Genomic DNA, 18,154 nt, shown 5'->3' with positions numbered 1-18,154 from the left:
ACAGCCCTCGGCATCAGCCCTGACGGCATCAGCACTTTCCCTTCAAAAGCAAACTCCCCCTGGAAACGGGGTGCCCGTAAGTGCCCGAAGAGCCGCGCAGAGCCGAGAAACAGAGCTGGTGCCCCCAGGCGCCCCCGGCTCCGGAGCAACGAGGCTCAAAGACCAAGATGAAAGTGTCCTCAGACTCTAGTGCAGACCTCCTGCCTGCTGCGCTGGAGCAGAGCGGCTGGGGCAGAGCTGAGCCCTCACCTGGCGTGACTCTAGTAGTCGAGGTCTGCATCCCCCACGTGGCTGGTGGTCTAGCTGAGGGCAGGGCAGGGTTGGGAGGGCAAGGGCGGCCCCCAGGCATTGCTGCCCTGCCCACACTGAGCACCCGTCACCAGGAAGCTCCCACTGGGCCCAGCCTTCCTGCCGCGCAGAGCAGGGCCCTTTCCCAGAGGCAGTGGTGTGTTGGAAGGTCTCTGAGGTGGTGACCCCAAGCCAGACGCACCCCCTCAAAGCAGATGTCCCCTGCCCGCTTCACAAATGGCCACAAGTGCCCACCTGCAGGTCAGCAGCACCTTCAGGGAGGACTCCAGGGTGTCCCTGGAACACAGATGGAGACAGCTGAGTCTACCTGCCCACCCCCCACTTTCAGGGCAGGTGACAATGACAGAAGCCACCTGTCCTGGAGCAGGGGGTCACAGATTCTGCCCTGGACTTCGCCTCAGCTCAGGGAGGCCAAGCATGCAGTCTGAGGGGGTCTAACACAGCACCTTGTGTGCCTCTGTGGAAGTCCACCCAGTACTTACGGGAGGCCCGGGAGGTCCTGGGGGGCCGGGCAGACCTGGGAGTCCAGAGGGTCCCTGGGGAGTGATCATGACTCAAACAGGGCCAGCCCCACTTGAGGGAGGGAACCAGCATGACCCAAAGGCAAGGACACTCCCAGTTCCTCCTCCTCCCTGGACAGCACCTGTGCTGGCCCAGTCTGTCAGGGACCCTGCAGTTGAGTTTGGGTTTGTAGGCAGGGGAGCCACTCACCGGGGGACCACGGAGGCCAATGCCACCTGGGAGGCCGCTCACTCCAGCCTCTCCCTGGGGAGTAAAGAAGTGAGAGGGAGAGGTCTGCACCCAAGCAGCCACGTGGGTCCTGGGGGAAGGATCCCCAGGCCAGCGTGCTGTCCCTGAAGGGACAAGGGCTCTGGGAGCGGGTTGTCCCCCCTGCCATGGTTTGGGACATCCCAATCAAGCTGGTCCTGGGTGTGGGGACAGCTCTGGGAACTCAGAGGCACGGGTAGAGACCGTAAAGGCGTTCAGTACTCACAGGGGGTCCAGGGAGACCTTTGCCCTGCAAAGTCAAACGCAGGGTCAGAGCATGGGAGGGGCTTGCCCTGCCGCCCCCAAGACGACTCAGGTGGGTACCTCAGAGGATTGGTGGATGACCCCCAAAAGGGCACAGACAGGTAGGATCCCGGGACCCCACTCTAGGGCCCAGCCTCCAGGAGAGGCCACAAGGTGGCTCTGGTACATCCACACATGGGCTCAAACTTCCATGAGAGAAGAAAATACTCACCCCCAGCCCAGGCGGTCCTGGAGGTCCTAGACTTCCCTGAGGAATAAACAGGCGTCAGGGTGGGCTTGCCCAAGTTCACAAGCTTGTTCCCACCTTACATCCCCAAGTCTGATCCTACAGGTCCTCCAAGAAGGGGGAACAGGGACAGAAATTCCATTCCACAGAAGACCAAAATGGAGAGGGGGCCTCTGTTGCCCCAGCGCCTCTACTTGCTGTCCTGGTGGCTGGGAAAGCACCCTTCCTGCAAAGGTTGTTGGGTGCTTGGCCGCCATGACGGTGCAAGGCCAGGACTGGCACCAGCCATGCAGAGGCATCCAGGGCCTGTCCGTCCAGGGAGCACACCTAACACCAGCCCCAAGAGGGTGCTGAGACCTCAGGCCTCTGCCCCACGCAGAGCCACAAGTTCTGCAGCTAGCCATGTCTGCCCTTGAAGCTGGCCAGCCTGCAGGCCCCAGGAGGGCACAAGCCAATGCCTGCACAGGAACCAGAGTTTCCCTGAGAGCCTGGGACTAGCCCACCCACAGCTGGGCAGCAGGGGCCTCGCTGGTCATCAGCCACTTCCTACGTATTGCTCTCAGCTCAGATGCTGCGGCTGAGGCCGCATGTCCCACCCCGTGATCCGTTCTTGGTGACGCTCTGTGCGCAGGCCGGCAGCGCCTGCTGGCTGACAGTTACCTCTCGCGAGGGTAGGAGAGGGCTGGTAGGGCTGTTTTACTCTCAGAAGCCAAAAGAGGGAAAAGCCAGCTGAAGACAGAACCAGGTGACCAGGGGCAGATTTGACAGATGACGGTCGTGACAGTCAGATGTGGGATACAGAAGGCAGGAAATGGTGCTTTCACTAGGATGGGGCCTGGGGCTGGTCGCTACCCTCAACCACACCAGCTCTTCACAGCCTGAACACCAGGGCAACTCTGAGCAGACACAGGTGTGGCGCAGGGAGGGTGGCCATGGTGGCTGTCCACTCAGCAACCTATGCCCACCTGCCCCTCTGCCCCACTGTGGGGTCAGGGGCCCAGCCAATGCAGTCATGGTCACCCCCTCAGAACTTCTAGCCCCATGGCTTTTGGGCAGAGGACACTCCACCTAGCAACCACCTGGCCAGGGGACATAGCCACCAGTCATGGGGCAGGCACTTACCCGTTCTCCAGGGGCACCTTTGGGTCCAGGGGGTCCGTCCCGCCCAGTCAGACCCTTGGCAGAGAATCAGAAGAAGGGATAAAGGGACCATACAGAAAGCACTTGCCCCCTTCCCACAAGGCCAAAATGAACCACAGATCTTTCCCTCACTGAAACCGCCCAGGGAGGTGAGAACCCTCGAGTCTGGCTCCGCCATCTGAGGACCGAGAAATGGATCTAGGACTGTGAACCTAGCTCCCCGAGCACTGGGAGGTGGTGGGGTAAGTGGGAAGCCAGCTACAGGGCCCTGTGGGCACAAGCCCCTCAGGACAGCAGCTCGTTTCTCAGACTCTGGCCTGCTAAACCTGGAGCCCAGCCTTGAGCCCAGCCTTGAGCCCACCAAGGCCAGGCTGCGGCTGGGGGGGCCCACAATCAGCGCAGGCAGAGGAGCTTGACAATGGGCACTTGTTCCTGCATCAGCAAGAGCTGGCAGGACTTCCAGCTCTGCTGTGGGCTGGCTCTGTCCCCCACCGGGCCTGGCAGGGCCTGGGCCAGGGCCAGGGCCCCCTGTTGGGGACTTCTGGAGACTGTCAGGACAGAGTTTCCAGCCTGAGCAGGCCCAGCTGGAGCACACCAATTAGGATGTGACCCTGAGCTGGTCTGGGATGTGCCCTCCAGGTGGGGCAAGGCAGGAGGAGCTGGGACACTCACGTCCACACCAGGCAGTCCCGGCAGACCTGCCTCTCCTGGTTTCCCTGGCTTGCCTGGGTTGCCTTTAGGTCCCTGAGCAAGAAAGAGCAGAATTGTGAGGGAGGGTCCAGCTTCAAGCCTTGGCCTTCAGCAAGGAAGAAATGTGCTCTCCATGCGGGGTACCACCTAGCCATCCGAGAAGGGCCCCAGCACGCCTCTTGCTGGCCCCAGGAAGAATATACCCATCCTCCAGTCACATGGGTAGTGATTCACCTGGCAGATTCAGGCTCCCAGCCATGGCCAGCAGCCTGTGTGGGACTGCCAGTGTTCCCAGTGCCCTCCATCCCTAGAGCTAGACAAGGTGAGGGGCCTGAGGCTGCTCCGGGCTGGGGAGACCTGCAGAGCTGTATTTGTCCCCCTCCTATGGCCTGCCTGGGCACCGGCCCAAAGAAAGCTTCCAGCCAGACCTAGCCCAGAGACACCAAATCCCACACATTCCCTCCCACCCTCTTCCTGGCGCCAACCCCACTCCAGTCCTAGGCGACACAGGCCCAGCTTGGTGGGACATGGTGTCAGTGACCTTCTGTTCTCTGTGTCTAGCCCTCCCCTCCAGACTGGGAAGAGGCTGTCCCTCTCTCCAGCTAGGGACACTCACCAGGGACCCAGGCAGACCCGGAGGACCAGCTTCTCCCTGCAGAGGGAGAGAGGCCCACATGTGACTCCTGAAAAGTGGGGAGCAGAGCAGGCCAGCCTCCAACTCGGCACCTGAGGCCTGGCTCATGGCGCCAAGCTGGGTTCCCTAGGCCCCTTGTCCACTTCAGGGGCTATTCATTCTGTGGCCAGCACCAGGAAAGGGGTGTGCTAGAAAGGTGGAGCTCATATCCCTCCGAGGGCACAGGGACATGACCCCCCAGGGAGCATGCCATATGGCCCCACTCATTCATTGGCCTGAGAGCTTTAGAAAGCAGGCTGCAGGAAGCCCAGAGGCCTCCCAGCTCCATCTGCTTGTGAGGTGGCAGGCTCTCCCACACTCCAGGAAGGGACCCAGTAGCTACCTCCCAGAAACTCACTAGGTGGTCAAATCCTTTAACTCAGTCTTTAAGGCCAGGGTTTAAGTGTGAGCCTAGGATCCTGGTGCCCAACCTCAGCAAGAGAGGTACAGGGCGGCCAAGGCCCTGGGCCACCTGGGATGTGGATCCAACACGGCCCCAGAGCAACAGCCCTGTGGTGGGGGAGGGAGGCTCATGAATATCAAGGCAAAGACTGCCTGGGACTTGCAGGGAGGCTGAGCAGAGGCTGGGGGACTGTCCACATGGCTCTCCATGGCTTTCCAAAGACCCTGACAGGGAACAACGGGTGAGGACAGACCCTGCAGGATCCCTGTCCATCCTGGAGGTGGCTGGCTGGACTGGGAGGTCTTCACCCCAGACCATTCCTCTGTAGGTAGTGCCTCTGGCAGGACGCCCACGGAGGATGCCATCTCTGGGGCTCAGTGGGCCCCCGAGCACCTCCAAGACCGGCTCCAGCCCCTAGGATCCTCCAAGACTCATAGCCCACTTCCACCCAGGGGGACAAGCCCCCACCTGCACGGAGCCCCAGGGCCCAGATCCTGCAGAAGCACAAGCCCCTCAGGAGACTCGGGTACAGACCTGTGTCCACATTTCTGGCCCCAAGACCACCATGCTACCCCCACCCCAGGGTCTGCCCAGAGCAGGAACAAGGAAGTCCATCAGGGGCGCTGGCTCATCACCCTGTCTGGCCCCAGCTCTGAAAGTGGGACTCATTGTGTCTCCATCAGACCCAGGGGTTCAGGGCGGCTAGGGCCAGAGCCCGAATGCAGGGAACCCACCCAGAGCAGCCCACCCTAACTCACATCAATGCCATCCTTGCCCGGCTTTCCAGGTGGCCCTTGAGGGCCAGGAGGGCCTCGAGGTCCGGCTTTCTGAAATGGAGAAAAGTCATTAGGGAGATGTCCCCACCTCACCCGGCCCCACATGTCAGCCTCCAGCCTGCCCAAGGTCCAGGGTCCCATCTTGCCCTCCAAGCAGCTCGGGCCGTCCAGGACCCAGACCCTTCCCAACCCCGCACGAGCGGGCAGTTTAACCACTACGTCTCTCTGGCCAGGAGTGGCCAGGAACAAAGGCGACATTGTGCTTCCAGCCCGGTGGCAGCGACCGGCCTGGGGAGGCGTAAGCGGCCGCGGGACTCATCGCCTGCGCGCCCCGGCGTCGGTGGGGGCTCGGCCGGACGTCCGGACTCTGCAAGCCCGCCGCGGGGTGGTGGCGGCGGCCGGGGGTCGGCGACTGGTCCGGGGTGGCGGGTGGGGACGGGGGTCGTCCCGCGCCCCGCGCCTGGACCTCCAGTCTTAGCCCTAACCGCTCGGCGGCCCTTGACCGGCCGAGCCCGAGCAGCCACGGCGGCTCACCTGCGCCGCGGTGGCTGCCAGGAGCTGCCCCAGCAGGAGCAGGGCCAGGGCGGGCGCTCGGGCCATGGCTGGCTGGGCTCTGAGCCGCTCGGCGGCGGCGGCGCCCGGGCCGGGGCGGAGGGCGGTGCCAGGCCGGCCGCCCCGCCCCGCGGCACAAGCCCCCTTTCAGTCGGCCCACCTGGGCGGGCGGGGCGGCGCCGCGGGAGAGCCTCCAGCACTTTCTGGCCCGCCCGAGTTAAAATTATCCCGGGCCTGGCGCCGCGCACACACACGCCTTTCAGCGGACAAGAAAGACTCCTTTCTCCCTGCTCGTCGTCCAGAGTGTGACCGGGAAGAACACCGCGGCGAAGGGGCCTTTTAGGAGGGGGCCAGCAGCTGCCCGGAGCCCAGCAGACCTCCGTGGGTGGATCCCCCAAACCCGGGTCAGTGCAGGGCTGCAGCGGGCACCCCACACACTAAACCTCGACGGCCCCAGGGTTCTGTCCATGAGAGTCACCACTGACATCCTGTCTCCTCAAGAGAGAGCAAAATGGTAATCCTGGAAGAGGTGGAAGTAGCTCCTTATCCTGGGCCTGAGGATTTGTCATGAACAAGCCCCTCCCTGACACTGCAGCAGGGTGAGGGCTAGCCTGGGACAGACCTCCAGGCCAGCCTGGGCACTCTAAGTAGCCCATAGGGCCAGGCATGCCTGCAGGATTGCAGCCCGTCTCTTGGGGAGCCTCAGAATTCTGGGAGTGCTGCCACGAGGTTTGCTAGATGTGTTGGGGCTTCACTTCTGCAGGTGGAGTGGGGGGCGACACTGGAGATGGAACCCAGGTCCTCACCACTCAGCCTAGGCAGCATCACCTCTGCCCAGGTGAGGTGGCAGGAGAGCCTTACCACCGTCAAACCCCACAGGAGTCCTCCAGTGGGAGAGGGTGTGAATTACGGCAGGAGGGGTGAGGGGCAGCTTCAACCAGCAGAGCCTAAGACATCCTCGGACACATCTTCAGAGATGGGGCTTGTGGAAAGAGGAGGGGGCTGCACAGACAGCAGGGGCTGGGGGCAGGAGTCCCACTCCAACCCCCACATCTAGGAGCAAGACGGTTCCTCCCCACCAGTTCAACCTAGAATGACGGGCATGGCAGCCTCTCCTTGGCTCTCCAACCCCATTCCAGGCGCCCGCCTGGCCCTAGAGCCCAGCTCTACCCCTTACCCTAGTTCCCAGCATGTGGCTAGACTCAGAGGAAGCACAGCTGACCTTCGCCTTGGGCCAGGAAACAGCCTAGTGTCCTTACCCAAGTCCCTCTGCTCAGAACCCCTCATGAACCCAACAGACCTTTAGGGCCCAGTCAGCTGAGGGCAGGGGGCTGGCCTCACACCTATCAGTCCGGCCTCCCCAGGACCCAAGCTGGGTAGAGCCAAAGCCCTATTCACTTGTTTGGGACACCACTCTCCCTGAAGCTCAAGGTTCAGTGGACCAGAATGGCCATCCCTAGGTGCCTAGAGCTGGACAGTCCCTCTCCTCAGTGTTGCTCCAATGGGGCCTCTTATCACAACAGGTGTTGTGAGCTGACTGTGGCCCCAACAGTCAGTACCGATGTCCCTGAGCTCTGGAGCTCAGAGGGACCCTGGGGAAGAGACTGATGTCCCACCTCCATACCAGGGCCTCATTTTGCCTCCAGGTGGAAACCCCACTATTGAGCCAACGGCACGGCAGGACCAGGGGTCCCACAGTGTCCAGTGGAGGTGAGCCAGATACAGGCCTCTGCCCAGAGGAGAATTAGCCATGGCCCTCTTGTGGAAATGAAACCTGGATCCACAGCTTTGACCTCCAGGATGAATTTCCTGCTTTCCCTTGGGGGAGAGCCCAGATCTGCATTCAGAGCTCCACCATTTCCCTGACCCAGAGGCAAGCCTGTGACAAGAGCCACAGCTGGGGGAGCTCCGAGTTGGGGAGCCCCTCTCTCAGAGGCCCCACAAAAGCTCCTCACCGGGTAACATAGAAGTGCTGGGCTCCGGGCTCAGGACGAAGCCAGGCTGTGGAGAAGGGCTGCCAGGGGAGGTTCACGGGCTCCACCAGGTGGGACGTGACCAAGGGGTCCCAGGGCGGAAGAGTGTGGCATGGAGGGCAGGGGTGGGCAAGGGCACTGCTGAGCTCGGCCCTGAGGCGCCAGTGTACCCCAAACCAGGGCAGATACAAAGACCTGCTCTAGACTGCAGCACCCAACTGCTGTCCCCCCACCCAAGGGGACTAGGAAGGTGACAGAGCAAACGAGGGGCCAGACGTTTAGCTGTCAGGGGCTGGAGAGGCTGCATGCTCAGGCCCGCTCAGGGGACTGTGCTCCGGGGAGAGCTGGGTCACCGCTGACCTGACAGGCGCTAGCCTGGGCAGTGACATGGCACCATGCAGGGCCACTCTGAAGCTGGGGGTAGAAGGAAGTCTGGAGGACTATCAGGAACCAGCCCCCAGGCCACCGAACAGGACTGAGGTTCACACCAAGGAGACTCAAAGTCAAAAGAGTTTATTCAGAAAAGGCCTTGCTTGGCACCACACTAAGAAAATGACCCCTCTCCCCAGACCCTTAAGAGTCTATTTATAAACATGGGGGTTCCAGGGGGAGCAGGGAGGATGCAGTGAGGTAAGGAGGGTTCTGAAGGCTTGGGCCTTCCCTGAGGGTGGGGCCTCAGTCCACCTAGTGGCTACTGCAGTGACCACTAGGGAGAGGCCAGCACTGCTGGGCACTGAGAAGAGCCAGCAACAGGGCTCCTGGGCCCAGACTCCCCCTGCAGCAGGGCTGGGCAGGGCCAAGACACCCACAGGCTCCCTGTTCCTTAAGGCGTTCCAGGTTTGGCAGAAGGGTCCGTCCCTGCCGCCTCCCCGCTCACATCCACGGAGGTCCCCGTGGTGGCAGACCCTGGGCCCTCCGGTGGGCTCCCACAGGCACCCTGTGGGGGCGCCCCCTGGCTTTGTGGGTCCTCCTCCACCTCGCTTCCACCCCTTTGGGCCCTGCAGCACTGGGGTGGGGTGGAGGCCGGCATCAGGGTGCTCTCAACCGCTGTGTCCTCCACAGCACCCTCCTCCACCTTCCTCCGTTTCCTCACCTCATCGGCCACTCTGGCCCTGGGAGGCTGGGGGCAGGGCTGCTCCATCTCCCCCGGGTCCTGGCCGCCCTGGCTGAGGGCACAGCCCTCCAGGTTCAGCGCTATCTTCTCCACCTCGGAGGGGCTCTGGGGGCCTAGCTCCCCGGGGGCCTGCTCCCGCCTGTTTGCCTCCAACTTCCTCTTCTTGCTCTCTTTGGGACTTGGGGGCTCAGCCTCATCCCCCTGCTCCCCCTCCAGGGCTCCTGCATCCTGGTGCTTCACGCTCAGTGGCTGGGGAGCCTGAGCGGACACCCCGTCCCCGCCAGGGTCCCTCCCCTGATCACAGATCTGGTCCTGGGTGCCAGCCTCCCGGAGGGGGTCCTGGAGGCCCTCATCCCCCTCTGCCTGCCTGGGGGCCACCAGCGGCTGAAGTGAGGCCTGGGGCCTAAACTGCCGCAGCTTGTCGTGTGGCCCCCAGACGAACTTGCAGCGAGGCCGGAAGTGCTCCCAGGCGAAGTGCACCAGCTCCCGACGCTGACGTCGTGAGCGCACGGCGAACAGGAAGTAGTCCAGGGCGCTCTGGCGCACGCCAGGCAGCTCTCGCCGCACCAGTGTCTCCTCCAGGAAGAAGCGTGCCAGCGGGGCCTGGTAGTGCTCCAGGCCCAGCTCGCCCAGCGACTTGAGGATGCGCGTGATGCGCAGGTTGTTGTGGCTGTGCCTGTGGAGGGGAGGCGAGCCCTGCTGCGGCCGGAGATGGGCAGCCCGGTGCTGGAGCCTCCAGGAGGACCCATCTAGGCTGAGGAAGTGGCCCATGGGCCGGAAGTGCGAGTGGGAGCACCCCGAGGGCAGCTGCCTGTCAGCGGGCTCACGTGGGGAGGTGCTGACTTCCCCAGCAAGGGGGACGGTGCCACCTACAGGCTGTCCCTGACCCTGTCTCCCCACAGGGGTGACTCCACCCAGGGAAGGGGACCCCTTCCTTTATGTTCTCACCACCCTGACCAAGTGGGCCTCAGGCCCTCATCTGAGGTACTGCTGCTCCTCACCAGTTCAGGTTCTGGAAGCGACTGTGGTAGTTCTGTGCTCTGCACACAGCACCGGTGTCCCGGTCCTGAAGCTGGATCCCGTAGAAACCCAGCATGAGCTCATAGGCCCGCACAAACCGCTCTTTGACCTCCTCGGAGCTTTTGAATGCCTGGAAAACATCCCCAGAAGAGCTCAGGAAGCCATTCCTTGGTGGAGCTGAGTAGGACGACCACACCGATGCCAGGCCAGCAGACGCCTCCTGGGTCATGACAGCGTCCAGGAGCCACGGGAAGGATGACCCTCTCCGAACCTGCTCTGCATGTCATTCCTCATGTCCAGGCCCTTCCCCCAACTCCCCAGCAGGCAGCAAATAGCCTGGGACAGTGACATTTCTAGATGCTGGCCAGAGCCCATGCAGGGAGAGGACCACTGTGGAGGGCAGAGGATGCAGGTCCTGGGTTCCCAGGTGGCTTCCAGCACTGTATTGGATGCGACCCCTGCAGCAGGGGACTGCTCACCTGGACCTCCTTGAGTGTGAGGGGCTTGGCATGCCAGTTCACTCCCGGTTCCCTCAGAGGAAACAGCCTGCAAGGACAGGGAGGGCACAGCCCTTTAGTGACCAGGGACTGACTTCAAGGCCTCAGGCTCAGGCTAACTGGGTGGTCTGGGGCAGTTTGCTACCCTCTCTGGGCTTGCTGCTCAACTTCAGGAGGGTGGCTGGCCTCTTGCAGTTCACAAAGCGAAGGCCCAAGGGTGGGAAAGGAGGACCCAGTACAGGTAAGTACGACTGGTCAGCGCCTGGCCTGCAGGCCTGGTGGGCTGCAGGTGCTCTACAGAGGGCCACCTTGTCCCCCTGCTCAGGGTAGGGCCAGGGTTCTCCCTCCTGCCTGCTCATCTTCCTGCTTCCTTTCACTGATGCCAGGAGATCATCCCACAGGAGACTCCCTGGAGCTACCCAGAAGGCCAACCTCACGCAGGCACACGGCTCTTCCAGGGCAGTCGTGGCTTCCGAGATCGCCATACATTTCTGCCCAAGCCTGACCCAAAGCCCCACCAGGGCCCGAGTCAGGCAGAGCCCAACCCTGGTGCCAAGGCTGAGCCCCTGGCGATCGGGCAGCTAGGCCATTTCCCACCCCTCAGCTGGTGTGCAGTGCCTCCTGTCTCCTGGGGCCGCTGTGCTCCCAACCACAGAGGTGCTGAGACCTAAAGAGCCGACAGGCTGGGGGGACAGGCCCCTAGCCCCTGCAGTACCCCATGATGCCCACCAGAGGGCGTGCAGGCTGTGTGGACGCAGGCTTCTGAGAAGGACAGTACTAAGTGCACACCAGGAGGCAGAAAGTGGCCCAGGGCCCAGGCTCCTCCCTGCCCCACACACCCCACACTTCTCCTTTCCCCCACCCCGGCTCACCACTGGATGTAGGAGTGGTTGTCCTCAAGGAGATCATACTTGTCCCTCCAGTTCTGAAGAATGTCCTCAATGAAACATCCTGGGGGCCCCATGGGGACAAGTCAGCAGTGGAGATGGAAGTACTGACAGGGCCAGGGACAGAGCCTGCCAAAAGCACCCTCAGCCACCCACTTCTTTAGGACCTTCAGGGTTTGGGGCTCAGAGGGTTGTCCAAACCTCATCTTATGTAAAGCCCACCAACTGTGGGTGTTCAGGTGCTCAGTCCCTCTGCAATGTGGAAGCTGACTGTGGGCAAACCGGGTGGGAGCATGGGCAGACCCTCTGGATAACCTGAGTCCCAGACTCAGACCCATCTCCCCCAAAGCATAGCCTGTGAACCATGGTACTCACTCTGTCCTCACACAAAACCCCAGCAGAACCCAACCCTGGAACACAGTCCAGAGGAGGTGGGCCTGTGTCTGAGGGCCAGACAGTGAACACCCCAGGCTAGGGGGCCACATGGTCTGCACCTCAGCAGGCTGCTTCCTGCTCTATGGAGGAAGCAGCTACATCAGTGAATGGGCGTGGGTGGTGCCAGACGGACTGCGAAAGCGCAGCCTGCGTTTCAGATACCTGTGCACCTTATGCGCCCACCAAGAACACCCCAGGCCCTGTCCTACTCCTTATGCACCCACCGAGAACACCCCAGGCCCTGTCCTACTCCTTATGCACCCACAGAGAACACCCCAGGCCCTGTCCTACTCCTTATGCACCCACTGAGAACACCCCAGGCCCCGTCCTACTCCTTATGCGCCCACCGAGAACACCCTGAGGCCCCGTCCTACTCCTCATGCGCCCACCGAGAACACCCGAGGCCCCGTCCTACTCCTTATGTGCCCACCGAGAACACCCCAGGCCCTGTCCTACTCCTTATGCGCCCACCGAGAACACCCCAGGCCCCGTCCTACTCCATATGCGCCCACCGAGAACACCCTGAGGCCCCGTCCTACTCCTTATGCGCCCACCGAGAACACCCTGAGGCCCCGTCCTACTCCTTATGCGCCCACCGAGAACACCCCAGGCCCTGTCCTACTCCATATGCGCCCACCGAGAACACCCCAGGCCCCGTCCTACTCCTTATGCGCCCACCGAGAACACCCCAGGCCCCGTCCTACTCCTTATGCGCCCACCGAGAACACCCCAGGCCCCGTCCTACTCCTTATGCACCCACTGAGAACACCCCAGGCCCCGTCCTACTCCTTATGCGTCCACTGAGAACACCCGAGGCCCCGTCCTACTCCTTATGCACCCACTGAGAACACCCTGAGGCCCTGTCCTACTCCTTATGCGCCCACTGAGAACACCCCAGGCCCTGTCCTACTCCTTATGCGCCCACTGAGAACACCCCAGGCCCTGTCCTACTCCTTATGCACCCACTGAGAACACCCTGAGGCCCCGACCTACTCCTTATGTGCCCACTGAAAACACCGCAGGCCCTGTCCTACTCCTTATGCGCCCACCGAGAACACCCCAGGCCCCGTCCTACTCCTTATGTGCCCACCGAGAACACCCCAGGCCCTGTCCTACTCCTTATGCGCCCACCGAGAACACCCCAGGCCCCGTCCTACTCCATATGCGCCCACCGAGAACACCCTGAGGCCCCGTCCTACTCCTTATGCGCCCACCGAGAACACCCTGAGGCCCCGTCCTACTCCTTATGCGCCCACCGAGAACACCCCAGGCCCTGTCCTACTCCATATGCGCCCACCGAGAACACCCCAGGCCCCGTCCTACTCCTTATGCGCCCACCGAGAACACCCCAGGCCCCGTCCTACTCCTTATGCGCCCACCGAGAACACCCCAGGCCCCGTCCTACTCCTTATGCACCCACTGAGAACACCCCAGGCCCCGTCCTACTCCTTATGCGTCCACTGAGAACACCCGAGGCCCCGTCCTACTCCTTATGCACCCACTGAGAACACCCTGAGGCCCTGTCCTACTCCTTATGCGCCCACTGAGAACACCCCAGGCCCTGTCCTACTCCTTATGCGCCCACTGAGAACACCCCAGGCCCTGTCCTACTCCTTATGCACCCACTGAGAACACCCTGAGGCCCCGACCTACTCCTTATGTGCCCACTGAAAACACCGCAGGCCCTGTCCTACTCCTTATGCGCCCACTGAGAACACCCTGAGGCCCCGTCCTACTCCTTATGCACCCACTGAGAACACCCCAGGCCCTGTCCTACTCCTTATGCGCCCACTGAGAACACCCTGAGGCCCCGTCCTACTCCTTATGCACCCACTGAGAACACCCCAGGCCCTGTCCTACTCCTTATGCACCCACTGAGAACACCCCAGGCCCCGTCCTACTCCTTATGCGCCCACTGAGAACACCCCAGGCCCCGTCCTACTCCTTATGCACCCACTGAGAACACCCTGAGGCCCCGACCTACTCCTTATGTGCCCACTGAAAACACCGCAGGCCCTGTCCTACTCCTTATGCGCCCACTGAGAACACCCTGAGGCCCCGACCTACTCCTTATGTGCCCACTGAGAACACCCCAGGCCCTGTCCTACTCCTTATGCACCCACTGAGAACACCCTGAGGCCCCGACCTACTCCTTATGTGCCAACTGAGACCGGCGAGGACTCCTGGGCTCGCTCGTTTACCTGCTGCTCTCACAAGGCAGCAGCAGAGACCAAAGGGCAGGAAAAGACTGGACCCTCTACATTCCCCCAGTGGACCCAAGCCCTGACCCCCTTGGCCGTCCCTGGGGCTCTGTGCAGCTTTCTGGAAGCCAGGCAGCCGAGAGGTGCGTACCGTTGGGCAGGAAGCGGATCTGGTTTTTGTAGAAACTCAGGTTGGGCATGTCACCGTTGCAGTCTTGTTCCACCAGATCCTGAAGGGCCAGAGAGAGGGCACGGCTGGGGCCTCGTGGGGAACGTGCTGCCTCTGGGGGCCCTCAGGCCTGCATCTGCAAACCTCTAGGCCTCCTGAGGCTGGCCTGAGCCTTGAGCCCAGCCTGGGCTCCTCTGCTGGTGAGGACGGACTGGGAGGGCAGTGCCCTTCACCCCCATTCCTATGGGCAGGGACTGAGGACAACGCTCCCCTAACCCCTGAGGCTGCTAAGCCCCTGGTGCCCACCACCAGACCCACATGCCTGTATCAGGAGGCTGGGGAGCTGAGGCTCAAGAGGCAGGGCAGCATGGCCCCATGGTACCATGACAGGACAGGGACGTGAGCTCACACCAGGCCTGGGCTCTGGACAAAGAGGGGCACAACCCAGAACCCTGGGCCAGGTTTCTAGCAGGACATGGGACATCCTATCTACAGGGGGCTAATGGACTGTGTCTCCAGGTAGGCTGGGGCAGGGTGCTACAGGGAACGCAGGGGGCTGTGGGTCCCTACCGGGTAGTGGTGCCGATATCTGCGCATATCCTGCATAGCTCGCCAGTTGCGGGACCCTGTCATCCTGGACTGGGAAGAGAAGGTGTGGGATGAGTCTCCCACAGGAAAAGCCCTCAGGGAGCCCCCCCGCCCCCAAGGGCGAGGCAGTCTGAGCCAGCTCCAACGAGCTGTCCTGAGGGCAGTGGGCATTTGCCACAGCACTTCCCTCCAGGTCCCCGACCCTGGATTTTCTGGGGTTCCCAGTGGCACATCTGGGCCCTAGTGAAGTACCCCCACCTGCACAGAGTCAGAAGAGCTGGAGTGGAGGCCTGTTCCCATTCCTGCTCCCTGGGACTCCAGGCTTCCACCTCGGGGTAGCCTGGCTCATGCTGGAAGTGCACACTCTCATGAAGCGTGGCCATGATGCCTTCCTGTCCCCAAGCCCCAGCTCCAACTCTTCCTTCCAGGTTGCTGGCTATCCTCACTTTTTCCTCAGCCCATCATGTCCCCAAGTCCCACGGTACTTCCCCTTACAGTGTGCCTTAAGTTGACATCAGGCTGTATCCCCAAAGGCAGCCATCTTGCCACCTGCAGCCCCAGGAGGGGACTCGGGCACTCTGGGTGTGATGAATAAGCCACCCACCCTGCCCACCCCACTCCTCCTTGGCCAGAGGCCCTGTGGAGGACAGGCCCTGTGCCCGTCAGAGGTGCGTTCAGCACGATGTGGGCCCTGGCAGCAGCTCTTCTGCACGCCATGAATGCAGGGGGCCAGGATGGGAGGCAACCGGTCACAAGGATGCTGGGAAACAGTCTGGACCCCACTGTCATGAGGGTGGGGAGCAGAGTGCAGGTTGTGTCCAGCTAGGAAGAATGCAGGATGAGGGGACTGTGCAGCCCATAGACACAGGCCGTCCTGACCTGGGAAACAACTGGCTGAAGCGATGGGGGAGCACTGAAAGGGGCAGGAGGCCAGGCCCCTGTGTGAGCTCGGAGCTCATCCCCCATGCCCGACCTGACAGAACTCCAGCTGAGGCATGGAGCTGTGTCTGCCTCATTTCAAACCAGGGACAGCTGGTTCTCTTGCAGGGCCAGGGCCAGCAGACAGAAATCTAAACTGGGCAGAAGTTGCCTCCCCTCCCCCGTTTCCACTTTCCCCCAGTCAACGGGATGCACACAGCTCAGAGCACCGCCAGCCCACCAGCTGAATACAGCACCTCCAGAGTCCCATGCAGGGCAGCCGCGAGGGTTGAAGCGGGTCTGCAGGGGAAGGAGGAAAATGGTCCAGGCAGGAGGCCCAAGGGAAAAAACGGGAGGTCGTGGGCACCCCACAGGTCAACGCGCCTGAACACTGCTTCAGGACGGAGGCCTGAGAACCGCAGTGGGACGTGCCTTCTCACGTCAGAGCCCTCCTGCGGGCACACGGCCCTGTGACCCTGACCCCACATCCTGAAGCACTGTGGCCCTCTGCTGGTGTGCGGAAGGCCAGAGGGCAGCGGTAGGCTTCCAGATAGGCCTGGGAGCCCGCCAGGTTCCTGGGCCGCTGTCCCTGACCACTCCAGGACACTGAGATGAACTGGAAACCAGGGCTCACTACCACGGGGAGAATCGGAAGCCCATTTTCTGGGCCCCCACATCTGGAACCACAGCGGGAGCAATGACGGGGCTGTGCGCAGCGACTCCCATTGCGTGCCAGTGACTAACCGCTGGCAACAAAAGTAGCCCGGGAAAGACAGGCACGGTGGCAACAAAAGTAACCAGCGGCTGACAGCCGGCCTGCGCCGCGCCGGGTCGCGGAGCGCAGCCTCCCGGGCCCGCGGTGCCGCAGTTCAGCCCACCACCCGGCCAGCGCCTGGCAAGGCAGAGAGGCCGGAGGCTGGCGGGTCGGGATCTCGGCCTGCGCCCCAGGCGCCCCGAGGGACCCCAGGAATCCGCCCACGCCGCCCTCAGGCCGCTGCTCTGACGTCACCCACGCACGGCCCCCGCTCGCGGCCGCAGCTCTGACATCACCACGCACGGCTCTGACGCCACCCACGCACTGGTCCGACTCCGGGGGGCGGCCCGGCGGGGCAGCGGGGCCTCGGGTCCCCGGCAGCGGCGCGGCGGAGCGCGCGGCCCCGGCCTCCCCGCCCCCCGCACCTGGAGCGCGCCGGCCCGCGGCCCCTCCGCGTCCTCGTCCTCGTCCCCCGCGTCCGCGTCGCCCGCCAGGCCGTCCTCGCCGCCCTCCGCGTCCTCGTCTTCCTCCCAGGTGGAGTCGCAGTCCGGGTCGTCCATACTGGGGCCGCGGGACCCGCTCGCGGCGGAAGCGAAAGTGAAAGCGGAGGAAGCGCGGGGGCGGGGCGGGGGCGGCCGCAGGCCCCGCCCGTGCGGCCCCGCCCGCGCCCGCGCGCCGCCGAGCGTCCCTGCGGGGACAGCGACCCCCCGAGGATGCTGCCGCTCGGGAACCCCTGCCTCCGCGGGGGAAGAAGCCACCGTGGAGGTGGCCCCAGATGACTGTACCCGCAGGATGCCCTTCCGAGCAGCCCCCATTCCATCGTGCCCACCCTGAAGGATAACATCTACCCCCAGAAGAGCCTTCGCGATGTCCCCCTTTAGGTCTCACCTCCCTGGGGGACTCCTGATCCCAGAGAATCCCTTTCCTGAGAATATCCCTTCTTCCCAAAGAAGCCCCTCCAGAGGCTGTCCCCTGAAGTGACCCTCTGGTCGATGCTGGCGGAAATCTCCGTGTTCCCGCTGGCCGTGGGCAGGGAGGCACCCACTCCGAGGCCGCTGGCAGGTGCCTGCCCCCTCCACGGCAGCATGCAGTAGCCTCGCAGTTATCCTCGGAGCCCTCAAGGGACGCTGCAGGGTGCTGCCTCAGGGAATGCCACACCATCTTGTCGCCTTTGCCACAGGGTCAGTTGTAGGAAGTCGAAGGTGCCACGCTTAGGTGGAGGGACCACACAGTCATGAAGGCCCGGAGGCAGAGGTTACTGGGGTCATCCTAGGGATGGTCCAACACAGGCCTCCTTACGGGTCTCTAGGGGACTGGAGGTGGCTGGAGGTAGGTGCCTTCTTTACACATTGGCAGATTGGAGCACTGGAACTGACAGGACTCTGGCACCTGTGGGGGACAGGTGAGAGTGATGAAGTGATCTCAGCCTTCCAGTCTCAGTCACAAGCACACTGCTAAGGACCTTCTGGGTGCTGGCCCCTAGTCCCTGTTGATAGGCTCACTGGGAATGTGTGAGCAAGCAGCCCCAGGGGTTCTGGTGGGGCTGGCCCACTGCAGACTATGACCATGGGCCTGCTTGTTACTTGATGTACAACCGGATCTGGTTGTAACTCCAGGGTAGGCAGGGGAGTCTGGTGGGGCACTGACAGGTGCTGGGACAGCTTTCAGGGTTTGATCTGGGACACTTGGGTGAGCAGGCTGCCCTTTTACTGCTCCAGAGAGCAGAAAAACACATGCCAAGCCAGGGGACAGTGTCCCACTGCTGTCTGCTACCAATGCAAGCACCTGGCTACAGAG

The 18,154-nt window shown here is 62.7% G+C and overlaps 2 protein-coding genes across 4 annotated transcripts in view; both read right to left on the bottom strand.

Annotated features, from left to right (window-relative positions):
* The window catches only part of COL9A3 (collagen type IX alpha 3 chain), a 33,649-nt gene extending 27,597 nt beyond the window's left edge, over positions 1-6,052 (bottom strand). The window contains exons 1-10 of one of the 3 annotated variants that reach the window (XR_013761915.1): positions 5,784-6,044; positions 5,232-5,300; positions 4,014-4,049; positions 3,380-3,451; positions 2,690-2,743; positions 1,553-1,588; positions 1,304-1,327; positions 1,021-1,074; positions 792-845; positions 544-585 (exon numbers count right to left, since the gene is read on the bottom strand). Coding sequence is in view for 2 of the 3 variants with exons in the window: in XM_079127573.1 (XP_078983699.1) it covers positions 544-585; positions 792-845; positions 1,021-1,074; positions 1,304-1,327; positions 1,553-1,588; positions 2,690-2,743; positions 3,380-3,451; positions 4,014-4,049; positions 5,232-5,300; positions 5,784-5,849 (507 nt within the window). In the remaining variant the exon portion in view is untranslated. Of the gene's footprint in view, positions 1-543; positions 586-791; positions 846-1,020; positions 1,075-1,303; positions 1,328-1,552; positions 1,589-2,689; positions 2,744-3,379; positions 3,452-4,013; positions 4,050-5,231; positions 5,301-5,783 lie in introns of all 3 variants that reach the window. The other 2 variants (XM_079127573.1, XM_079127572.1) reach the window with 2 other exon arrangements.
* Positions 6,053-8,271: 2,219 nt separating this feature from the next.
* On the bottom strand, positions 8,272-16,970 carry OGFR (opioid growth factor receptor). Its single transcript, XM_079129209.1, has 7 exons — positions 16,783-16,970; positions 14,668-14,736; positions 14,080-14,158; positions 11,278-11,356; positions 10,388-10,454; positions 9,890-10,038; positions 8,272-9,564 (listed from the first exon to the last, which is right to left on the bottom strand). The coding sequence occupies exons 1-7, from the start codon at positions 16,915-16,917 to the stop codon at positions 8,598-8,600; spliced, it is 1,545 nt and encodes a 514-aa protein (XP_078985335.1). The 5' UTR covers positions 16,918-16,970; the 3' UTR covers positions 8,272-8,597.
* Between the last annotated feature and the right edge of the window lie 1,184 nt (positions 16,971-18,154).

This window comes from Sciurus vulgaris (assembly GCF_902686455.1).
Source record: "Sciurus vulgaris genome assembly, chromosome: 2".
Taxonomy (NCBI): Eukaryota; Metazoa; Chordata; class Mammalia; order Rodentia; family Sciuridae; genus Sciurus; species Sciurus vulgaris.
This window is presented reverse-complemented; position numbering and strand designations above follow the sequence as displayed.